This window comes from Mus caroli, unplaced genomic scaffold, assembly GCF_978045245.1.
Source record: "Mus caroli unplaced genomic scaffold, Mus_caroli_1 scaffold_15, whole genome shotgun sequence".
NCBI lineage: Eukaryota > Metazoa > Chordata > Mammalia > Rodentia > Muridae > Mus > Mus caroli.
The window spans coordinates 82,659,571-82,682,338 of NW_028227270.1; the positions used below are offsets into that span (position 1 = coordinate 82,659,571).

The window sequence follows — 22,768 nt, forward strand, 5'->3', positions numbered from 1 at the left end:
AGGTCTTCTCCAGACAGGGTTGAACCGTGTATTCTAGTCTTGCCACGGGTTAGCTATCCGCCTGCCTCAGTCTTTGGAATACTCTACCATCTAGTCTGGTTTCCTTGCATAGCCAGGGAACTTCATTTTAAGGCTTCTTCTGTTTTTTTTTTTTTTTTTTTTAATTATTTATTTGCTTTATGTATATGAGTACACTGTAGCTGTCTTCAGACACACTAGAGAGGGCATCAGATCCCATTACAGGTGGTTGTGAACCACCATGTGGTTGCTAGGATTTGAACTCAGGCCCTCTGGAAGAGCAGTCCGTGCTCTTAACCACTGAGTCATCTCTCCAGCCCCCGGCTTCTTCTGTTTTAAAGCCTCCGTTTAAGGGGAACTTACCTGTTTGTGAATGGGCTGAATGTTTGTGTTCTAGAAAACATGCTGACACATACCAGTTTGTTCGTATTAGGAGGTGGACATTATTCAGGGGGCCACATGAGGACACAGGGAGAGGGTGCCACCGGGGATCCAGAAAGCCACCTCAGACATTGGCTATATTACACTGTGAATTTGGAGTTTAGTCTCCATAACTCTAGGGAATAGATGGCTGACCGTGCTTTATGGGCTGCCAAGCCAGTCATGGCTATCATTGCAGACCACACTGCCTATGGCTCCTCTCCCCCCCCCCCCCCCATCTCAGTTATGCACATCTGAACCTAAACATCTATTGCTGAACATTGTTATCAACTCACAAAATCCAATTCACGTCAGGGAGGGGTTGGAGGGTGCCTTCTGACAGGAACCACATTTTTTTGGCATAGTCTTAGCATCTTTGGTAAAGTTCTCTTCTAAGGCATGCTATGAGCGGAGTGATCCAAGACCAGGGTGTGTGATATTCATCCCCCATGATGTCTTTCACTCACTATCATAGGAATGTTCCCTCTTCTCTCTGGATTCCTCGGAGGCCAGTGACTAGAAGAGGCTCTTCCTCTCTGGGGATGCAAACAGAGAGTAGGGACCTGCAGTGGATGGAGGGATGGAGGGAGGAGCATAGACGGACTGCAGCAGCGGCATGCCCTGATGATTGGGATCCATCGGTGACTGGGTATCCATCTGCCATGGTGGCCTACCTACTGTAAAACAGTGTTTTGTCTGCTGCAGGCCTAAGAGAGACCCACAGGCAGGAGGAGCTACAAGGGAGACCAGGAGCCCGAGGCCAGGAAGGAGAAGCCTAGGAGAAGCACTGGTTTTTTACCTTGTTGTATTTTCCTTGAGTAACTTCAAAAATGTGTGAAAGTTTAGGATCATGCACACGCGAATGCGCCTGCACGTGCGCCTGAGCTGTCTCCTGCAGCATGGTTTTTGTTTCCTCGTTGGAGTTTTGCTTGAGTGGCAGCCCCTGGTCGCTCCATTCCCGTTTGCTCGCTACCCAGGGCAGCTTTTAAACTTTCCAACTTCTGCTCTTTCTAATCCCTTGCTCTTCTTTCAGCCTGAAGTTTTTTAAGCCCGGACAAGAAGCAGTGAAGTACCAGGGTCCTAGAGACTTTGAAACACTGGAAAACTGGATGCTGCAGACACTGAACGAGGAACCAGCCGTGAGTGTCCCCTCCTCCCTCCCTTTACTGCCCAGAGGCCTGAAGAGGTGAAATGCTGAAGTTTCAATTCTTTTGAAGTTGCAAATAGACCTTCTCTGCTTGTGCCCTTTCTGGTTGGCCAAAGAGTTCAAATTTGCGCACAGGAGCTCAAGGACACAGCATAGCGCCCCCCCCCCCCCCCACACACACACACAAGCAGGCTCTCCTGAGTACAAGAGTAAACAGGAATCATCCTTAGAAGAAGTAAATGATGGCATTTCTACGTTGGCCTCTTCTGTTGGGTACACTCCTGTTGCCAGGACAACCGCAGACTTTCAGACTGGCTGTTTGGAACAGGCACTCTATCATATTGGTCTTGCGAAGACCTGGTCTTGGTTTTCTTGGGGAAGAACCACATACAAATTCTTCCTAATATTCTTTAGTTCCATATCTACAGTCCTCAGGTTTCTCTTCTTGTTTAATGTGTTTTTCACTGTGTAGCCCAGGCTGACCTTGAACTCAGGATCCTCCACCCCCACCCCTGCCCCCCGCCCCTTGCCTCCCCACAGCTGGGATTACAGGTATGTGCCACCATGCTTCCATCCCTGCTCCTGTTTGCAATTTCTCCTTTTGTAGCTCAGTAACTACCTTTCATTTATCTACTTTTTTCTTTAAGTGGTTTACCACAATTTCCTTAGGGTTCTAGTAATTTTTTATATGAATGGTGTCTTAGTTAATTTACTGCTATGAACAGACACCATGACCAAGGCAACTCTTATGAGGACAACATTTAATTGGGGCTGGCTAATAGGTTCAGAGGTTCAATCCAGTATCATCAAGACAGGGCCATGGCAGCATCCAGGCAGGGATGGTGCAGGAGGAGCTGAGAGTTCTGCATCTTCATCTGAAGGCTGCCAGCAGAATACTGGCTTCCAGGCAGCTAGAGTGTGAGGGTCTTAAAGTTCACGCCCACAGTGACACACCCACTCCAGCAAGGCCATACCTCCTCCAATAGGACCATACCCTCTAGTAGTGTCACTTCCTGGGCCAAGCATATACAAACCACTACAAATGATTTTAGGTTTCCACTCCATTCTGAGTTATTTAGGTGGCAGCTGGAGCAGGCAAGGCAGCTCACATTCCTTGGAGGCTGTTTCAGATGGCTTTGTCATGGAGACCATCTACAGCAGTTATCTGCTTTCACGCCTTCCATTATACTGAATGTAAGAGCAGCTGTCCTTTTGTTGAGCAGACCACCAATGGTGGTCATACTTGCAAACAGCAGTGTCCTGTCCTGTCCAATTGCTTGTGGCTTGACTTTGATTTCAGTTTTCTCTACTCCATTCAGGGGATGCAGAAGTGCCAGGCTGTGAGAGCTTCTCCCAGTCTATTTAAGCACCTTTCTTAGAACTGACCGACGATAACTTGAAAAGTTTCTTAGTATTACAAATACTCAAACACATAGAAAGGTCCCATTTTCACTGTCTTGCCAGCCTGTCTCCCCTTCCCCTCCATCGCTCATGCGTACATCTCAGGGAGTGTCATCTGTAAATATTTCAGGGCCTATTCTCACAGACATGTACTTTCTGCTTTGTAGCATAGACACTATGTCACCGTCTCATGAGCTGCAGTGAGCAGCCATGTGTTTGTACCAGTGGCTGGCTTCTACTGCCTGGAGTCAGGATGAGGCCCACCCCAGAATCTCCCATTTGAGCCAGCGCTTTCTCCTGATTCCCCAGGTCCCATAGCTCCCTCGGGCTTGCTCCCACTGGCTGTCCTTAGTGTAGCTCTTTTCTTTGCTTCTTGGTCCTCAGTTTTCCAGGCCTTACCCAGCTGGACTAATAATGGAAACCTTGACCCAAGTGCTCCAGTGTCTTCCTGCATCATTCTGTGTGCAGGCGCCATCAGATCACCGTCAGAGCCTAACTTCCTAAGCCGATATGGAAATCTTCATTGTGTCTTAAGTCGTAACGCTCACCATAGACGATTCCATTACTCATCCTTCTGTGCGTGGATGGTTGGTTTAAGACCGAGTAGACTTTGATGGTTTATGCTGCCGTGTGGGTGGCTGGGGCTGGACTAGAAGCCAGCATTCCCTCCTTTCACATCTCTGGTGACCGTCAAGAGCACCGGGAGTTCTGAGTACACCTGGAACTGAGTTGCACAATATGAGTATGAGACGGTTACTTGAGGCTACTTTATTGTGTTGGAGCTGCGTACTGAGTGGAAGGGGCGGGTCTATGGCGTCATGTGATCCTAGCGCTCAGTGCCATCTTGAAAGGTGTGGAATCTTGTTCTTTACTCTGGATGGCCCAGCTCATCAGAAGCTCTGCTCCTCCTCTAGTGCTACCGTGCTCACATCCAAAACATCCAGCACTGTGTTCATAGTGTTAACAGTTGCCTGGGGAATGCGTTCATTTTAGGTAACTGGAGGAAGCCACAAGCTTCCCAGTAAATTTGCATCTCTGTCTTGCTGGAAAGCTGCAGGGCCAGGTGGGGTTTCTCGTTGAAGCAGAAATGTTTACTCTGTGAAAATGTTCTTTTTCTGGAGGGGTAGGTGTGAGGCAAGCGTGAAATGCTTTAGATAAGAGATAATAGTCTCCCCCCCCCAAAAAAAAAAAACCTTTAAAAATAAACTTTGCACTAAAGAGGCCTTTTTCTAGGATGTCCTTGTTCTGCTCCTGGAGTCAGAGGGCAAAATAGACGGATAGGTTATTCTTTTTATTATTCTTTTTTAATTACACGTGGTTAATTTGTATCCATGTGCATGGGCTGGGTGTGGATGTCAGGGGATTGTATTTTGAAATGTTCGCATCTATGTAATAAGATGGTGTGGGGTGGACCCCACGTCTAGACATGAAATTCACTGATGTCTCATAGTTTTGTTATATGTGCCGTTTACATACAGCCCAAAGGTCATCTTTGTACAATCTGTTTAGTGTGCCTACTTTTTGACTTCAGCCTGTGATGTGAGGCCAGTGTGGGTTCTCCATTGTTGGTGCCTGTTGGAATGCAAAAGAGATCAGGTTTTGGAATATTTGTGGTTAGGGTTAAGGAAGTTGAATCTGTAATGTAAACAAAGTCATGATTGTCTTTGTCAACTTGACACAAACCTGACACAACTTTGACCACTTAACCAGGGAGGAGAGGTTTGTTTATTTTATTTTTTTCATTCATTCATTAATTCACTTTACATTCCAATATCAACTGCCCGCCACCCCCTCCACCCCTCATTTAAGTCCTCTCCCCCATTCCACCTTCCCCTTCTCAAGAGGAAGCCCCCCTCTGAGTGTCACACCCCCCCACACTACCAGCCCCCTTATTCCCACCTCCCCAGGAAGAATGAATTAACTGAGAAAATGTTTCCATAAAATTGGGTTGTGAGCCAGCCTGTGGGACATTTCTTTGATTAATCATTAATGTGGGAGGGCCCAGCTCCCTGAGGGGCAGGGCCATTTCTGGGCAGGTTGTTCTGGGTTGTGTAAGAAAGCAAGCTGAGGAAATCAGTAGGCAGTGGGCCTCCATGACCTCTGCAACACTTCTCTCACTGACGGGCTGTGATGTGAACGTATAAGCCAATGAAATCCTTTCTTCCCCAAGTTAGATTGGGGTCATAGTGTTTGCTGCAACAACAGAAAGCAAACTGGAACATCAGCTTTTATTTAAATTAAAAGTGAAGCTCTTAAAAAAAAATCTCAATTTGACTAGATATGAAGCAATTTAAGAACATTTTAAAGTGTATTGAGGAAAAAAAATGGCTTTTTAAAACAATGTTTGTCATTCCTGAAAGGTAACTATGCTGGAATGTGCATGCTGCGTAGGCAGATCTGAGAGGTCTAGTGTATGTGGTCACGGGCAAAGAGCAACTATCGGGTCTTCAGCCCTGTTCTTCTGTTCAGTTCTTTTAACATGTATGTATGTATGTATGTATGTATGTATGTATGTATGTATACTTTTCATTATGTATATATATATGCTTGTGTGGAGGTACGTGCACATGTGTTCAGTTGCCTTGGAGGTCAGAGGAGCTGGTGTTCCCAGTGGCTGCGAGCTGTCTGAGTGGGTGTCGGGAACCACACTCTGGTCCTGTGCAAGAACAATGCACACGAGCTGCTTGCTGAGCCATCTCTCTAGCTGCTTTGTTCATGTCTTACTGCTGGCGTTTTATATTGTTTGTGCTTGTTGGATGACTATGCTCTTGTTGGTAGAGTTGGTAAGCCAGCCTTTACACCGCCCTGCCCTGCTTGGCCTTGGGAGCAGACAGACGACTTCTCAGCTAGAGATCAGCTGTGTTGGTCTCTGTGGCCTCTTGTGGTAGGTTCACCGGGCAGCCATGTTAGTAAATACGCTTGTACTTGTGATGAGGTGTCTGCCGACCTTGATCTTACCTCCTTAGTTTTCCTTGTCCTCTTCACTGTCATCCTCTCTAGGCTCTCTGTGGTGAAGAGGGCCGGCCTTGTGGAGTTGTCACCTGTAACCCCATATGTGTTCCGTCTTACTGGAGTCCCTTGCTCTGCTGAGCCCTGATTGTTAGCATACCCTTCCCCATCACTTGCCTCTGCTGCTGGAATTGTGTGTTCGGTGGACTCCACACATGCAGTACAGTGAGAACTGTCACCTGTGGTAGGGCTGGTGTCGTGAGCTCTGCATCTCGCCTCCTTTTCCCACTCTCAGTATCCCAGAAGTTCTGTCGGAATCATGAGGAGGACCTCTACAAGGCAGCCAGCATCTCTAAGGTTATATGTGGTCAATTGCATATTTCCTGTAACATTTCTCCTTCAAAACATCAAGCTGCAGTGTCTTTCTGTCCCCCACACTGTGAAGGCTCTTCCCAGGTTCTCCAGTGTGGTGATCTGCTGCATGCTTCTGTTGGTGAGGACGTATCTGTTTCTTATATTGAACTGTTCCACTGTTCTCCATTTCTTCCTTGGGATTACGTCTGATCCTCATGGCAGACGCTGCCTGGGCCTCTGTTGCCTGTGGTACCTGGCATGGTGTCAGCGGCTCTGGCTTTGGGCATGGGCTGTGGCTCTTGGAGCTTAGCCTTGGTGTTCATGGTTATGATGATGAAGTGGCTTGGACTGGCTGAGGCTCCTCCAGCGTGTGATGGGAACAAGGCCGGAGCTACTCAAGTTTTAAATAGCTTTTATTATAGTACATTGTTGTGATTTCTATTTTATTAGTTATTATTAAATCCCTCATTGTGCTTCACTTATAAATTCAACTGTCATGGGCACACATACTCAGGAAATGAAGTAGATACAGGGCTTGGTTCTATCCATGATTTCAAGCGTGGGCTCTGGGGGTGTGTCACCGTCAGTAAGGGATGGCCCCTGTCCTGGCAGAAGATCCTTTGCAAGGCTGTGCCCTTCTGTCCCAAACCTTGTCTCAGGAATTACCTTAAGGTTTAGCTCACAGGGCCTCCCTTGGTCCCTTTCCCTGGTTCCTCTTGCTTGTTGAGTTCTGGGTTCTTATGACTGACCTTTCTGTTGGTCTTTAGTGGCTGCTTCTCCGCATGCTCTCCCTGCCCTGCGTAGGAGCTGAGGGTCACCAGGACCCTTGTGATTTTGCCTCCAGGTTTGCCTGTTTACCCACCTTTGTGTCTTGGCTCCTTCCTGTGTAGAGAGGCTCATTGGGAATTTACTTTGAATCCTGTGGGGAATCTCAGATCAGATTCAGGAAGAGGGCATGGTTTCCTGGGTGTACAGACTTCAGTTGGTTTCTTTGGTTGGTTGAATTTGGGGTGGAGACAACTGCCCTGGGGCTCAGGCCAGTAGGGTGGGCCTTGTGCTAAAGCACCCAGAGTTCTTCTTGGCGGGGTAACTTCCTGTCTGGCCTTGTTCAACACAGGTGTGAGATAGACAGGAGGGCAGATAGACATTTTTAGATTCTAATCAACAAGGCCTGGTCCTCCTCCACGCCTCAATTGCATCCTCAGGTACAAACCTACTATTTATTGATTTTCTTCTTCCTATTAGACACCAGAACCGGAAGCGGAACCACCCAGAGCCCCTGAGCTCAAACAGGGGTTGTATGAGCTCTCAGCCAACAACTTTGAGCTGCATGTTTCTCAAGGTAAGGATGGGACTGGTGACCACAGCTCAGGGCTGGCTTTTCCTCTTGCTATCTGAGAACTCATAGCAATATCTAGTCACAGCTCACTTTGTCTCTTCAGCACCATTTGGACTGTTGCTTAATGAGCCCGCTCTTTACGATGTATTTCCTCCTTTTTCGTCCTTGTAGACATGCCTGGCCTACGCCTCTGCTAAAGTTGAGAGCACACTAGGCACTCACAACAGCCTTGGCTAAGAAAGTCTTTATTAATGGCATGGACTTGTTTATTTGTTGGAGGCCGAGAGAAGCACGTTTCTTACTTGTTTAAACAGTGTAGTAGGACTGTTAAAACTATGAATCAGATTAGGTGTTCTGTATATACTGACTTTGGAATCGGTCTCCTAAATATCTGCCCACAGTCTCCACTGCGAATAAAACACAAGCCTCCCCTTGTTACCACATGGACAGGGTTCAGAAGTTGGCTCAAGCACATATGGGCAGCGAGTAGATGCAGCTTCCTTGCTGGCTCTGTTATCAAGTGCTGCCACAGAGAGGAACCCCCTGGAAGACTGGGTTGCATACACTATGAAAAAGGACTTAGAAGCCTGTGTCCCTGCTGGGAGCCTGGTGTCCCCCTCACCACCTGCCTTACTCAACAACTTTATCATGGTGTCCTCCATTGCTACTAGAATGAGTTATATAATCAGCACTGCTGCTCCAGCAGTGGGACCTGGGTGTTTCCCCTGGGAAGTCAGACTGACTTGGGCTTGTGTAGAATATTTACATTCTACACAAATCCCCTCATCCTAGACAGTCAGTTTCCTAGTCAGTTTCCCGCTGGCCAGCCAAGTTCCACCCATCGCAAGTGTCTCTTGCAGGACACACCCTGAAGCCCCCACGTGGTTGTGCTTCAGGGCTTGCTGAGGCTTTTTCTTCACCAGGCAGCTATGGCTTCTTGCCCTTGCTGACTTGACTTCCCATAGGGCTGCTTGGCTTCTGGAAGTTCAGTCTCCATCTTGCTGCCCGGGGTCTGTACTGCCCATGGCTGCACAGAGACGGTGTTAGCCGAAGATCAGTCGCTCATCATTTCAAATAAGCGATTCACTATTTCCCTGGAATGGGTTATTATTGGCCTAGCTTCAGCCATCAGTGTGGCTGGTCACTGCTACACGCTGTGTGGCCACTGCCTGACATCTGCTGTGCGTCCCCTCCTGACCTGGGGCTGCTGTCAGCCTAATGTAGAAGCAGATCAACCAGATAGAAAAATGTGTCCAGAAAATCATGTTGTGAGGACTTTATATTTTTTCTTTTTTTTTTTTTAACTCACCAGGAGTGTTATTTATTTATTTTAAAACCTGGTTTTGTTTTTGTTGTTGTTGTTTGTTTGTTTTTGGCAAACAAATGATAAGTACAAAAAGAATTAACAGGGCTCAGTGAAGGCAGTCTTCCGTGACTACACCACAGCCTGTTTTGTACCACCCATACCCACCCAGGCCTCTCTCCCATTCCCTACCCAGAGCCTGACCCTTGCCCTCTGTGTGGAACCCATGCCTGGGTTTGGGGCCTCATAGCTTAGGTGTGCGCTGGTGAATACTCGACTTCAGTCTGCTCATCTGACATATATGATAGTTCAGTTTAATGCTCCTGCCCCTAGGCCTAGGTTGGATTTTATGGCTCTTAAATGCATTTGATCACTCACCGAAGGCTGAGGGTGTCTGTGTCAAGGTTCTGTTGATCTACATGTTCTCCAGCATTTCTTTCTGCATTCTTTGCTGAGCACATATGGCTTGTGGACCTGCAGAATTCTCCGCAGTCTGGACTCTGCTGGTCAAATCTCTGCTAGCTCCACATACTACCTTGTTAGGGTTTTCCCGTATATGCTTTGGAGGGGTGCTGGAGGGCCTTATGACTGCCTCTGATGACGTGTTGCCTGTGATTGGAGCAGCACTCATGGCCGCTGGGTGGGCCCTCCCTCATCAGGTTAGTTGGTGCTAACTTCATTTATCACTTGCAGTGTTAGGGCGAGAAGAAGAGGCATGGTAAATGTGCAGCTCTTTCCTTTTTAGCCAGTTTTCTTTTAGCGTGAGTTGGTTCTCTGTTACCCTTCAAAGATGACAAATTTGGTTTTGAGTTATTGTTTTGAACGCCCATATAAATAAACATAGGTGGTGGTGAGCCCCTTTTCTCAGAAGGACTTGAGATCTCTAACAAAGCTGTATTCTTGAGTCCAGCATTTGGTCCTGTGGTGTAAACTCATTGCTTCTTCCTGTTCCTCTCCACCTTGGCCTTCCCCACAGGCAACCACTTTATCAAGTTCTTCGCTCCGTGGTGCGGTCACTGCAAAGCTCTGGCTCCAACCTGGGAGCAGCTGGCTCTGGGCCTTGAACATTCTGAAACCATCAAGATTGGCAAGGTAAGTCCAAGCCTGTGTTAAACTGGAACAGTCCGCCTTGAGCCGGATTAATTAGCAGAGTAGTCCATTATTCATTCTGTGTGCAAAGTTGCAAACTTGATTTATTAATTCCAGTTAGTGTGCCACTTGACAATTCATTTCACCTTCACAGATGGCAGCCCGGTTTTGGAGTCTGCTGGCTTTTCCACAGGATGGAGATAAATTATGGCCTTGGCCAATTTATTCTGAAGGAATGGCCAATTCTGAATTGGCAGCCCTGGAGCTGTGCAAAGATATGGGGTAGAGCCTTGTCGAATGTTCACTGGGTATCTGTGGAGCTCAGCCAATAGCTTTCCTGAAGGTTCCTTCCTGGGATCTGCACTCACACGGGATCACAGCAGACCCTTTATGGCGAACCCTCTTTTCCACTGCTAGCCACAATTCCTTCCAACTGTTCAAACAGAGAAGCCAGAAGGAATGTGTAACAACTTCTGTGTGCCCGGGCTTTCTGGAACCATCTAGAGCAGCCGCTGGGCTTCTGGCTACTTTCAATCTTATTGACTTTGTGATACTCACCAGTCGCTCACTCGCTATGGAATTCCTCTAGAAAAATGTCTCCTTTTCCCACGTGCTGCAGGGCTTGTTTGCATACAGAATCGGTGCCTCGTGTCTGGGTATGAAGGTCAGAAGCAGAAGCTGGGGGGTGGTAGACCTGGCAGGCTGGCCCTGGTTGAGATGTCTCCCCTCAGTTACTTCTTTGCAGAAAGGAAACAAGATGGATGGCTGGGTGGTGTTTCGGCAGATGAGAGTCTGCTCTTTAGCATGGCCCTTGGGGGTGGGGTGATGCTGGGCACGTTGTAATTCTCACCGTGAGTTGTATGGATTTTATCCTTTTGCCTGTTTTGCTTTCAATGTCGTAGTCTACCATTGACGGATAATACAGTGACTGACATGATCAATAATGCTGATTATTTCAGTCGTTGAACGTTGTGTGGAAATACAATGCGAAAATACATCTTGCCTTCCATCCTGCCTCAGTCTTGGCGTCCTTACTTCAATTTAAGAGTTTTTATGGGAGGTGATTTGTCTCTACTTTATTCAGTAAAGGCTCTAAGCAGAAGCAGACATGAGCAGTCACAGGCTGGGAAGGACGTTTATTCCAGGACCCTCCCTGGAGAATGCTTATGCCCCTCACAGACCTGGCTGGAAGCTTCCTGGACTTCATTTTAACACCTAATGGCTCTTGCTGCAGCCTTACCGCTTAACATAATTTAAACTCCACTTTATTGACACAGTGAAAGCCAGCTTAGTTCCGCTTGGCCAATTTTAATGATTAAAAAAAAAATTAAAAAATAATGCTTGTAAAAATATCAGGCAAGCAGAATCTTGCTTTACATGTAGTAACCTGAGCCAGGCCTGATGGTACAGGTCTCTAATCTCAGCTATTCTGGAGTCTGAGGCAGGAGGATTACAAATTCAAGGCCAGCTGGGACAGCTCATTGGGACTCTATCTCAAAATAAAAATATCTTAAGAAAAGGGCAGGGGATGTAGCTCAGCTGTGCTTGCCTCCTATGAACAGGCCCTGGGTTCAGTTCCCACCAAAATAAATAGCTACTGAAATTCTTACTTGGACAAGTTATAATGCTACACTTACTGAATGTTCTTATTAAACATGGGCCACTTGCCCCAGTTTGTTGGGCTGTGTGCACAGGAACTGAACAACAGGGACCTGTGCACATGCTAACATGCTTTGTCATTGAGCTGTCCCCCTCCCACCCCCCCACCTCCCTTGATTTGAAACTGTAACTGCCAGAGATATCAGGTTTCCTAGCATTGGGAAATGCCCAGGTGAGTGTCCAGTGAATGTCTTACTCTCAGCAGCCTGCCTCACACTCCCTCCCACACAATGGGACTTCCTAGACCTGCCATTTTCAGTTAAATTCAAATAAATCCCGTATCTGAAGACGAATCCCCTCACCACGTCCCATTATCGTGGGTGTGGCTTCTAGGCAGAATCTTCTTAAAGCTTGCACATTGCTGCCACGGTTGCTCTGGGATCTGGATTAAAACTTTACTTTTTAAGTATAAATGGTCTGATAGTGCCTTTTGCAAGGCTGTGGAGAAGCCAGCTGAGTGCTCTGGGGTTCTGTTTTCAGGTTGACTGCACGCAGCACTACGCTGTCTGCTCAGAGCATCAGGTCAGAGGCTATCCAACTCTGCTCTGGTTTCGAGATGGCAAGAAGGTATGTCTTTTTTGTTGTTGTTGTTGTTGTTTTCGAGACAGGGTTTCTCTGTATAGCCCTGGCTGTCCTGGAATTCACTTTGTAGACCAGGCTGGCCTCGAACTTAGAAATCCACCTGTCTCTGCCTCCCAAGTGCTGGGATTAAAGGCGTGCGCCACCACCACCCGGCTAAGAAGGTATGTCTTTAGCTCCTGTGTGCTGTGTGGGGATAACCTTTCCACTAGCCACTGTGGCTGAGTTACTGAGAGTGTATAGATTCAGGAAATGGCTACTGTCAGCTGTTGGAGGAACGTGTACTGTTTAATGCGTGTGGATGTGTGTGCCTCCCTTTACTGATAGACCTGGTAAAAACAAAACTGGCATTTGCCAAACTGTTCTGAGGCATTTTGGTAAGCTTGGGTTTCCACTGAAATTAGACACCTGTGCAGGCCCTGGACCCCTGTGCTCCAGTATGAAGGACCTTTTAGCCCTCAGAAGGAGATTAATCTTTGCTCCTGGTGGGGTTCTGTCAATGCCTTGCCCATGGTTAGCATCTCAGAATTCTCAAGGAAGTCGATGGATGAATGGCTAGCTCCTACTTTAGACTCTGATGATGTACAGCTTGGGATGGGGATGGTGAAATCAATCTAATTTCCCATCTGAGTGGGAGCGGCTGCTCACAAGATACACACACACACATGGCTGGCACTGAGATTCCTGATAGGGGTCTAACCGGACAGATGGGGTGGGACAGATGGCCTACGACCAAGAATGTTGACTGAGCCCGTGTGTCTTCGACAGGTGGATCAGTACAAGGGAAAGCGGGACTTGGAGTCACTGAAAGACTATGTGCAGTCCCAGCTGCAGGGTTCAGAGGCAGCTCCGGAGACCGTTGAGCCGTCAGAGGCCCCAGTGATGGCTGCTGAGCCCACGGGCGACAAGGTAGGTGTTTGTCAGAATGGAGGGAGAGGGACCTGAGTATCTATACAGAGTCTTCTCACATGGGGTCTTCTGAGTGTGAAATTGTTTCTGGTCTACTGCTACATGCACCTCATGGCCAAGGTCAGCAGAGGTGTCCCTTGAGAATCCCTGAGGTAGAGGTGAGAAGACCCTGAGGGAAGGTGCTTAGTGTCAAGCCTCCAGAGTCTGTCCGTTTGCTCTAGTTACTTGGGAAAGATATATATGTGAGAGTTTGCTGTGATTCTTCTCCGCTGCCCTGGCCCCATTTCTGTTCCCTCCAGAGCTGGCTGGTTATTTCACTTTGGCCCCGTAGCAAAGGCTCTTGGGAGATATGCATCAGGAAGGGCTATGGAGAAGATGGGGTAGCCAGATCGCAAAACGTGTCACCCATTTAGGCAGCCTCTGCTCTTACTCATTCAGGCCTCTTTGGTTTTAAGATTTATTCTCATTATTTTTAGTTCTTTGTGTAGGTAGGGGTGTGTGCAGGCACCTGCAGAGGCCGGGGGCATCCCCTAGACACCGGAGCTACAGGCAGTTGTGAGCTGTCTAGTGCGGGCGCTGAGAACCACACCTGAATCCTCTGCCGTGGAGCATGCAGTCTTAACCACTGAGCCATGCTCCATCCCCAGGGGAGCTTGGATTTTAGACTTTGAGTTTTGCATTTAGTAAGCTTTAGGTGCATTCTAGACACTATCATGGGATACTGGGGACTGGGGGAGGAGCCCTTGGAATTGTTTCCCAACCTGTGAAGGATGCTGGGTCTCCGGAGGAAACGGTGAGAACAGAGATGAGCAGGTGTCATGGGGTCAAAGAGGTAGTCACCAAGGAGGTAGTCAGCCTAGAGAGAAGAGACATGAGCAAGTTGCCAGATGGGGGCGCATGGGAGCTGGATATGGTCAGGAGAATTGGCTGTTGTGTGTCAGGAAAGCACTAGGAGGAACCAGGTCCAGTAGAGAGGTGCCAGAGAGCAGCCAGGGATAGGAGCTTGGAGGGTGGAGCCTTGGCAGGTTGGAGCAGGTCAGCTTCGGGAAGATGACGTGCAGCTGCTGAGGCATTGGGCTCTGAATGACAAGGAGACCCCAAAGCAAGGGTGAGGCAGCGGGGGCAGGAGGAGGGGAGCCTAAGGACCCCACTCTAGTGAGGATAGTTCAGGGGGTGGGGCGGGGGCTAGAAAAGAGGCGGGCTCTGAGGTCACTCCAATACGAGGAGTCTCTGGCCAATGGTGGCAGATACCCAAACACAGTAAGAAGTGGGGGGTGGGACGTTTGGTTGCCTGGGGCTGGTTTCCAGGTTGTATGTATGAGAAGATGGAGCAAACACTCAGTGCAGCACTCAGGACCAGGGCAGGAGGGCCACAGTGAGCGACAGGTAGCAGTTAAAGTCTATGGGAGGATCTGTGTATACGCCATGCAGATTGCCTAGTCATTTCATGGGTGCAAATCCTTGGACTGTGGACTAGGGAGGTCCCTGGCGCCAGCATCCTGTGGACATCAAGGTATAACTGCGGGGACAGTGTTGTCTCAGCAACCACTGCTGAGCTCTTCCTTTGACAGTGGGACACTGGGGGTCATGGGCCGGTCCCCTGGGATGAGGGCAGTGACTCACTGAATACCCGTCATGTAGAGAGAGGGTGACGCACACTGGAACCATCACTCAAGAAAACTCAGTACTTGGAAATTGGATAAATCAGTGCTGTCAGCTGCCCCTGCCCGGGCAGCAAGAAGCCTCCTCAAGCTTAGGGTCTCATTCCTTAAGTTTTGGTTTAAGAAACGTGACCACCCACGTTAGGGGAGCATGTGTGTCATCCCTAACAGGGTAATTACACATTGCAAGTGCTTTCAGCAAACACCATGGCTATTTATAACGAAGTTTTCCATCTCTAATCTGGCCTCCTGGAGAACATGGCTGCTTATCTGGACGTAGGACAGTAGTGTTTGTAGTCAGTACGTGGACCCCGTGTACTGACTGTTGGAGGTCCAGATTGTGTGATGAATGCACCCCAGCGCCTCTGAGAGGGCTGCTGAACACTGGCATGAAGAACTGTCAAGACAGAACTGTTTAAAATGCCTGCATGAGGCTCTAGCCTGAGTTGGGTCCATGCAGTTTTTTGTACATCAGAGTACATAGAGGCCCATTGGTATGGGTATAATGGAAACCATCCACCACACCCGTGCAGCAGGTCCCTGTTGGCTAGAAGAGGTAGATGCTTGAAGATAGGCAGGGCAGGAGAGAAACACAGCATGTGAGCTCATGCAGACCCACAGAGGCATCTTGGGCTACAAGCCTGGGAGCTATAGGCCTAGCCTAGAATGGACTGGTCCATGCTGCAGAGACCTGGTAGACAGTACCTGAAGCCCATGGGCTGGTTATGGGTAGAACAGAGGTCTGAGAAGTGGGAAGGTCATTGAAGGGTCTCAGTGTCCTGCCCACACCCCTCGGCAGCTCTTGGACTTGGTACCCTGGTCCCTGTGCCAATGTCTCTGTCCATCAAGAGATCATATGGCTGCCCTGCATGTAACTTGTAGGCTGCTCTGGCCAGATCCCATCTTCTGCCCTGTTCTGCTCTAATCAGTGTGTTTAAATTGACCTTTCTCCCCTGAAGGGCACTGTGCTGGCACTCACCGAGAAGAGCTTCGAGGACACTATTGCTCAGGGGATAACCTTCGTCAAGTTCTATGCTCCGTGGTAAGTGGCCACCTCAAACATTGTGCCAGTGCTCCTTGTCACAGCATGTCTCTCAGCGGAGTGGCACTCACATGTAGGCCACCTTGCAGGAAATGACTCTACTGTACCCCGTGCAGCAACGGTTATTTTAGAGAGAAAGATGAGCATTCACTTTTAAAGCTCAGTCTACTTAGGCACAAACAAAACCATCAGTGAATTGTGATGGGCTCAGCTTTCTCGTCGAGCCATTCAGTACATGACCTAGTTACCCAAACCTTCCTGCCACGGGGTTCTCAGGGACTAGAATCTCAGTGGACGGAGAGCAAATGGAGACCTAGATAGCCTGGCACTGGAGGATGGATGGGTCCCATGACTTTCATGAATAGCTGTAACCTGCATGTCCTGTGCTGGCCCTGAACCTGAGTTTCCTTATGTCTTTGTAAGTACAGTCCACTTGAACAAGCACAGTACATAGAGATGATCAACCCAAATACACAGTGGTCACCGTGACACCCCTATCAGCTTGTTGCTTCGTGTACTCGGGTGCTGCTGCATGCAGGTGTGCTGCTAAGGAGGATATGACCCGTGAGTTGGGCAGCTTTTGCCCTTGAATAGAAAGGAGACTCAGGCCTGAAGTCCTAGCACCAGGGATGCTAAGGCAGGAGGACTGTGAGTTTGTGGCCAGCCTGAGCTACAAAGAGAAACAAAGGAGAAAGGGTGCCACCCAATGCTATTAACCTTCTTGTTTAGAAGCCCCCAGAGCTGTACAGATAGGTGAGTGGAGAGAGAAGTGGGAAAGGCAGAAAGAGAGCAAACGGCAGCAAAGGGAAGATTGGAGCAGAGCTCTGTTGTGAATGACCTATCAAGGATGCCCTGCCCAGGCAGTGCAATCTACACCATCACTGTGTGACCCCACATGTGATTCCCGCTCCCCCTGCTGCTCACTCTGACTTTAGGTGTCAGCTCTGCTCACCATTCTGTGGGATCAGAGTCTAACTTTGCAAACCTGCTCACTTCTGTCAGGCAACCAAAGGTGGCAGGGCTTTCACTTCCTCCTTAGGAGAGGAAGGGCGGGCCCATGTGCACCCAGTGGGAGAATTTGGTGGTTATAACGGACTCCGCGAGGGTGTGGTGACCAGATCTTGGTACAGCTGGCCCTGCTCTCTTCTAGGTGTGGCCACTGTAAGAATCTGGCTCCTACCTGGGAGGAGCTCTCTAAAAAGGAATTCCCAGGCTTGGCAGATGTCACCATCGCAGAAGTGGACTGCACCGCTGAGCGCAACATCTGCAGCAAGTATTCGGTGGGTACCTCAGGAAGGAGGTGCGGGGGAGGGGCGAAACGTGCCTGGAGGCGGAGCTGAGGATTGGATCAGTGCCCCAGGGGACCTTCACTCAGCATCCTGGAATGAGTTCGCTCACTCTGGCCAGGCCTCCCTAGAGAATGGTTTGTATCTTGAGTTGTGCCATTTGAGAAATAAAGAGCCTTTTGCAGTAGAGGAGGCTGGCCTTTCAGAGTGGGGCTCTGGGTTCTTGCTGGGGTCTAGCTATACGGTCCTAAGATGCGACGTGTTGAGAGTGGGGTGCTGCCTGCTGACCGGCTGTTGGGCAGCGGACATGGGGGGATAAAGGGGTGGGAGAAAACCTGCGTCCCACCAGAGTTCCAGTGCTCTGGACGGGTAGACGTGAAGAACTAACGCTTGCTCCCCACTCGGCCCTGGGTCTGGCTGTGGGAAGCCACGGACCCCAGCCCTCAGGGGATGAAAGGGCTCCAAGGTCTCTGGGCCTCAGGGAAGCCAGAGATAACAATTTTGTCTTGGATATCCCAGACGCTGCTGTCTATCGGAAGAGCTGAGAACAAAGTGGGGGCCCCAGGGGCATCCCTATCATCCCCAGAGCTGAAGAGAGGAGAGGGCAGGGGGATAGGGGGCACTGGGTGGTTCCCACGTGGGTGAGAGTCCTTGGTTCAGTCTGAAGCCTGAGGTTACACGCAGCTCTTTAGGGGAAAGCCTATCCCATAGTTCAAACACAGAGGGCCTTGAAGAACAGAGATGGTCTATGGTTTTAGAGCTTTATTGTAGAAAGGTGGAGAGAAAGAGAGAAGCTAAAGAGGTGGGGGGGGGGGAGAAGGAGGGCTAGAAATGAGAATAAGAAAGGTGAGAGCTTAAGAGAGAGGAGGGCCAAGCAGTCCCTTTTATAGTGGGCTGGGCTATCTTGCAGTTGCAGGGTAGCTGTGGGGAGGAGCACACCTGGCTATTGTCAGGTAACTGTGAGGGTAGAGTCTAGCTAGAATGCCAGGGGCTTGGGGGCTCTGTGGTATCAGGCACCTGTCTCTGGGAACTTGGCTCACTGTTCCGTCCCTTTTAGAGTTTCCTACTGGGTCTCCGGAGCAAGCTTCACTCAACCAAAACAGGCTGCCTTTCACGGCCCCATAACTGTCCAGCAGCTGCCTTGTCCTAACCACCCAAAGGCTCAGCCTTCAGTTATAAGCAGGCTGCTGAAGGATGGGGCTGAAAGGAATGAGTGAATCAAAACACCCCTGGAAAAGGCCATGGCTGGAGAGATGGTCTGCTTAACTGGCATATTCATTCTGAGCTCAGCATATGATGTTATGGGCTATGTGTATACCATTTATAATTTGCCTTCTATATATGTATGGTGCAGGGCATAGAACCAGGACCTCATGTGTACCCCAAACATACAGTAGCACTGATAGTACCTTCAGAATTTCCCAGCCTTACCTGAGCAGGTTTGTGTGCGTGTGCTGTGTGGACTCTAAAACATTGACATCAGATGTCTTTCTTAGGATCTTTCACTGAACCTAGCACTCACTGATGGCTTGGGCTGGCAAGCCAGTAAGCTCTGAGATCCTCTGGTCTCAAGCCCAGCAGCACTGAGATTCTAGATGGGTACATCAGCACATTCTTTGTACATGGATGCTGGAGAACCAAATTCAAGTCCTCATACTTACTCTGTGTGTGGCACTTTACAGACTGAACCATCTCTGTGTGTGTGTGTGGCTTAAAGCACTCTCTCTTTCTCCTTTAAAGGTACGAGGTTATCCCACATTGCTGCTTTTCCGAGGAGGTGAAAAAGTGGGAGAACACAATGGAGGTAGAGACCTCGACTCCTTACACAGCTTTGTTCTGCGCCAGGCAAAGGATGAACTATAGGAGACCCCGGGGAAGTCATCCAGCCTGGGCTTAGGCACCCTGTGCTTAGGCGTGACCTCACACGGACACACTGTTTTCACTGTGGTTAGTCAGAAAGCTGAATGTATTGAGCTTGTGTTGCTTCCTGTGTGCTCTGAGCCGCCACACACTACGGACCTTAAGTTTCTCTAATCATGGCTCACGGTCCCTGGGCAAACCAAACGTTTTCAGTGGCGATCCATCCTGTAACCCTTCTCTTGACAGAATTAAATTGGCTCCCTTTGCAACTTAAAATATAGTCAAGGAAAGCCAAATTGCTGAACTCTGCTGGCTCCCAGGGATGTAAGGAAATCATCTCGCAGAAGCAATTTGTTGAATTGCCTGAGTTCTGGGAAGGAGGCCTGCGGCACTTTTGACTTAGTAAGGTGTCGGTCCATAGTGAACAGATTTCAAAACAAAAGTCCACGGAGCCCTGGAGATCCCTTCACAGCCACTGTTGGGTTCCTGGGTCTCATTACTTCTCTAGTGGAGAGAGGTAAGCCATAACAAATGGTACTTCTGATGTGTGCCCCAAATACTCATGCTGTTCAAAGGATCCTCTTGTCTGCTTTGCATCGGGTGGTGTGTGGAGACGTACGTCTTCTGCAGAAAGGGAGGGTGTGGGATGCACCACAAGGTGGGTCCTCACCCGACAGGCTTTCCCAGGTCCAAGGACCAGGGAGTCTCTGCAGCTCCTCTCGGGCCTTCCTAGAAACGGCTTCTGATTCTCTTCCTAAGTAGTTCTTTTAGCAGCTCGCTTTACAATCTCCACCTTAAAGGAGGCTGACCAGCTCTCTAATGATTGAGCAGTGGGATTCATTTGACCTCAAGACCAAAGACTGCAGTCGGCAGGGCTGCCCTTGCCTAGGAAGCCCAAAGTTGGATATCGCACGGCTCCTTCCGGTTCCCGCCTTCCAGGTTATTAGACGCCACTGCTCGTAACTCTGTGAAGATGCAGCCTACGTCACGCCTCTGTCTGTCTTGTTCTCAGAAACACGTGTTTGTGCCCAGGCCCTTCACCTGCCTCCCACGAGTGGGGTGAAATCAAGACCTGGCACAAGACGTGTAGCCAGGAGACTTGAAACCAGACCACGCCTGCTTCCTAAACATCGGGAGCAGAGGCACTCCGCCAGCCTGTTAGGAACGTTTATTATTAATCATGTGTGGGTCACAGTGGCTTCAGCTCAGCATCATGAGTCTTACATGAAAAGAAAACTCAAGTGGTACAATTGGTTTATACTTTCTAAATAAACTTTTTTTTTTAAAGAAAAAAAGTCTGGTCTTTGCTTAAATGTTACAGCAAAATGGATATAAAATAGACAATAAATTATAGTTTCTATTTACAAAGAAGGCTGTAAGTACAGTTACAGATTGTAAATGTATTATTTAATCAGTTTAGTATGAAATTGGCTTCCCGGTACATGATTGTAAAAAGGACATTTAAAAAATATTCTAAGATTCAGTCTGAGTCTTACTTTCTACGAGAGGACATGGTGGTTTTGGTTTACACACAGCATGCTCACCTTGACAAACCCATTCTTAGAGGCAGGGCCCTTCCCTCTCTGGGTTTCTGCTTTAGACTCTAGCCCTGAGCCATGGAATGCTAAGGTAGGGAAAAGGCAAAGAGCAGAGTTAGGGGTTACAGAGCCGATGTTGGAGCCAGCGTTCCTGATGTTAACACGCTTGTCCAGCCAGGCTGCCCACGAGATGCAGAATCTCATTCTGCTGTTCTGTGGCTTAAATGAAGGCTACTGCAGATGCTTCCTGGCTCTGCCACAAAGTACGGTCTGTCTACTTTGGGTTCTAGTAAAGAATTCTGTGAGGAAGGCAGGAGGATGGGGTGGAAATGCTACAGTTTGTCTTGACAGAGATTAGTACATTCTCACACCACCGAGAGTCAACACAAAACACGTAACTACAACAGTAGACAGAAGGCACCTCCACAGAGCCTGTTGATGGCCAGGCTGCAGGTCCTGTGTGAGCTGCCCTTGCTGGGAATGGAACCTGAAAAAGTGCCCTCCTCCCCTCCATTCGGATGTCTGCAAAAATCTCCCTGGGATGGGTGCTGTAGAGCCACCACCGGGTCTTTCAACCCAGGGATATTTAATATTCCTTCAAGTTTACTCTTTACTTACACCACAAGCATCTAGATCTAAAAGCTAAAACTAGCCCAGGTAGGATTGGGGGAGGCGAACATTGGGCAACTGCAGTTTCCAGGCCTGTACTGCAAGCCTTCCAGCTTCCTGCAGACAAGCAACTGCTCAGTTAGGAACTGGGAAAGCCCTTGACAAGGTCCTCATAAAAGCCTCAGTAGGCTAAGGCACCAGCGGGTTACCATCCCTCTGCATGTCACCATCCCGCTTCGCTGTGCTGCTGTTCGTGGTTTAAGGCAGATGTCGTTGTTAGGAATCCAAGGCAGAACCATGCCCCCACCCACACACAAACACACACCCCCACCAGCTTCAACTTAATGGCAACCACAAGCTCTCACGACCATATTCCTGTACTTTTTCAAGATGACATTGGAGTTATCATCGAAGTAAAGAACCGAGATGGCGTTCAGTTTGGTTGGTGCGCAGCATGGTTTGGGGACGTACTCAGGATTCATAAGGTGGACCTGTTTCCAGAATAGAAGTGTGGGAGGGGACTGTTAGAAATGACACCAGATCTAGGCTCGATCCCATTTACAGCCGGGTTGGAGCACTCACCAAGGTCTGTACAATGGCGTGGTTGGTGGCATTCATGTGTGCGTTGAGTGGGAAGGAACACTCTCCATCACAGTAGTTGGCAGCATAGCCTTTGGGTGCAATGATCCAGTCCTTGAGATAAAGCAAAAGGAAGCAGTGAAGGATCACCAGGCAACCCTATTCCATCTGCACTCCCAGTGGCCCCAAGAGAAGGCTTTGTCCGTGGTGCACAATATGGGGACATGCAGGGAGTTTTGGGAATTGCCCAAGTTCACATTGAAGTGAAGTTTGAGCCTGTTTGTCAGACCCTAGAGTTTCCAGTCGTTCTATGGGCTCCTAGCTGCTAGGAACCTGTTAGGTCTGGGATTAAGTGGGTGTGATGGTTTGTATATGCTTGGGCCAGGGAGTGGCACTATTAGAAGGTATGGCCCTGTTGGAGTAGGTATGTCACTGTGTGGGGGGCCTTTAAGACCTCATCCTAGCTTCCTGGAAGCCAGTATTCTGCTAGTAGCCTTCAGATGAAGATGTAGATTTCTCAGCTCCTGATACACCATGCCTGCCTGGACACTGCCATGTTCTGATGATACTGGATTGAACCTCTGAACCTGTAAGCCAGCCCCAATTAAATGTTGTCCTTTCTATGACTTGCCTTGGTCATGGTGTCTGTTCACAGCAGTGAAACCCTGACTAAGAGAATGGGTGAATGGCTCGAAGTACAAATGTTCCTTGGTTACACCCCAATAAAGTGAAAGTGCCTACAGTATACCTAATGTCCCGAGCATCCTAGCTTAGCACAGTGCACTGTGGGGCTGATCAGGAGCTGTAGCTTCTGCTGCCACCCCTGAGGAGAGGAGACTATAGCCAGAGAAAGACTCAACCTCGAATCTCAGAGCACTAGATCCACTGAACACACAGCTGAAACGTGGTCAGTTAAAACATTGAAAGCCGGGATCTGTTGTGTGGACTTGGACCCAAAGGATCCTCTGCAGGATCCCATTATGTTCCTGTCAATCTCCCGTTTCTCATCACACCTAGAGCTGGACT

At 48.9% G+C, this 22,768-nt stretch overlaps 2 protein-coding genes across 2 annotated transcripts in view; one reads left to right on the plus strand and one right to left on the minus strand.

Moving 5' to 3' along the window:
• The window catches only part of Txndc5 (thioredoxin domain containing 5), a 28,452-nt gene extending 8,141 nt beyond the window's left edge, over positions 1-20,311 (plus strand). Inside the window, exons 3-10 of the mRNA XM_021180023.3 lie at positions 1,472-1,577; positions 7,535-7,631; positions 9,908-10,023; positions 12,160-12,246; positions 13,027-13,167; positions 15,788-15,870; positions 17,021-17,150; positions 18,897-20,311. Coding sequence (XP_021035682.1) covers positions 1,472-1,577; positions 7,535-7,631; positions 9,908-10,023; positions 12,160-12,246; positions 13,027-13,167; positions 15,788-15,870; positions 17,021-17,150; positions 18,897-19,019 — 883 coding nt within the window. The 3' untranslated portion in view covers positions 19,020-20,311. The remainder of the gene's footprint in view (positions 1-1,471; positions 1,578-7,534; positions 7,632-9,907; positions 10,024-12,159; positions 12,247-13,026; positions 13,168-15,787; positions 15,871-17,020; positions 17,151-18,896) is intronic.
• Positions 20,312-20,934: 623 nt separating this feature from the next.
• The window catches only part of Bmp6 (bone morphogenetic protein 6), a 154,260-nt gene continuing 152,426 nt past the window's right edge, over positions 20,935-22,768 (minus strand). The window contains exons 6-7 of the mRNA XM_021180022.3: positions 21,746-21,856; positions 20,935-21,654 (exon numbers count right to left, since the gene is read on the minus strand). Coding sequence (XP_021035681.1) covers positions 21,505-21,654; positions 21,746-21,856 — 261 coding nt within the window. The 3' untranslated portion in view covers positions 20,935-21,504. The remainder of the gene's footprint in view (positions 21,655-21,745; positions 21,857-22,768) is intronic.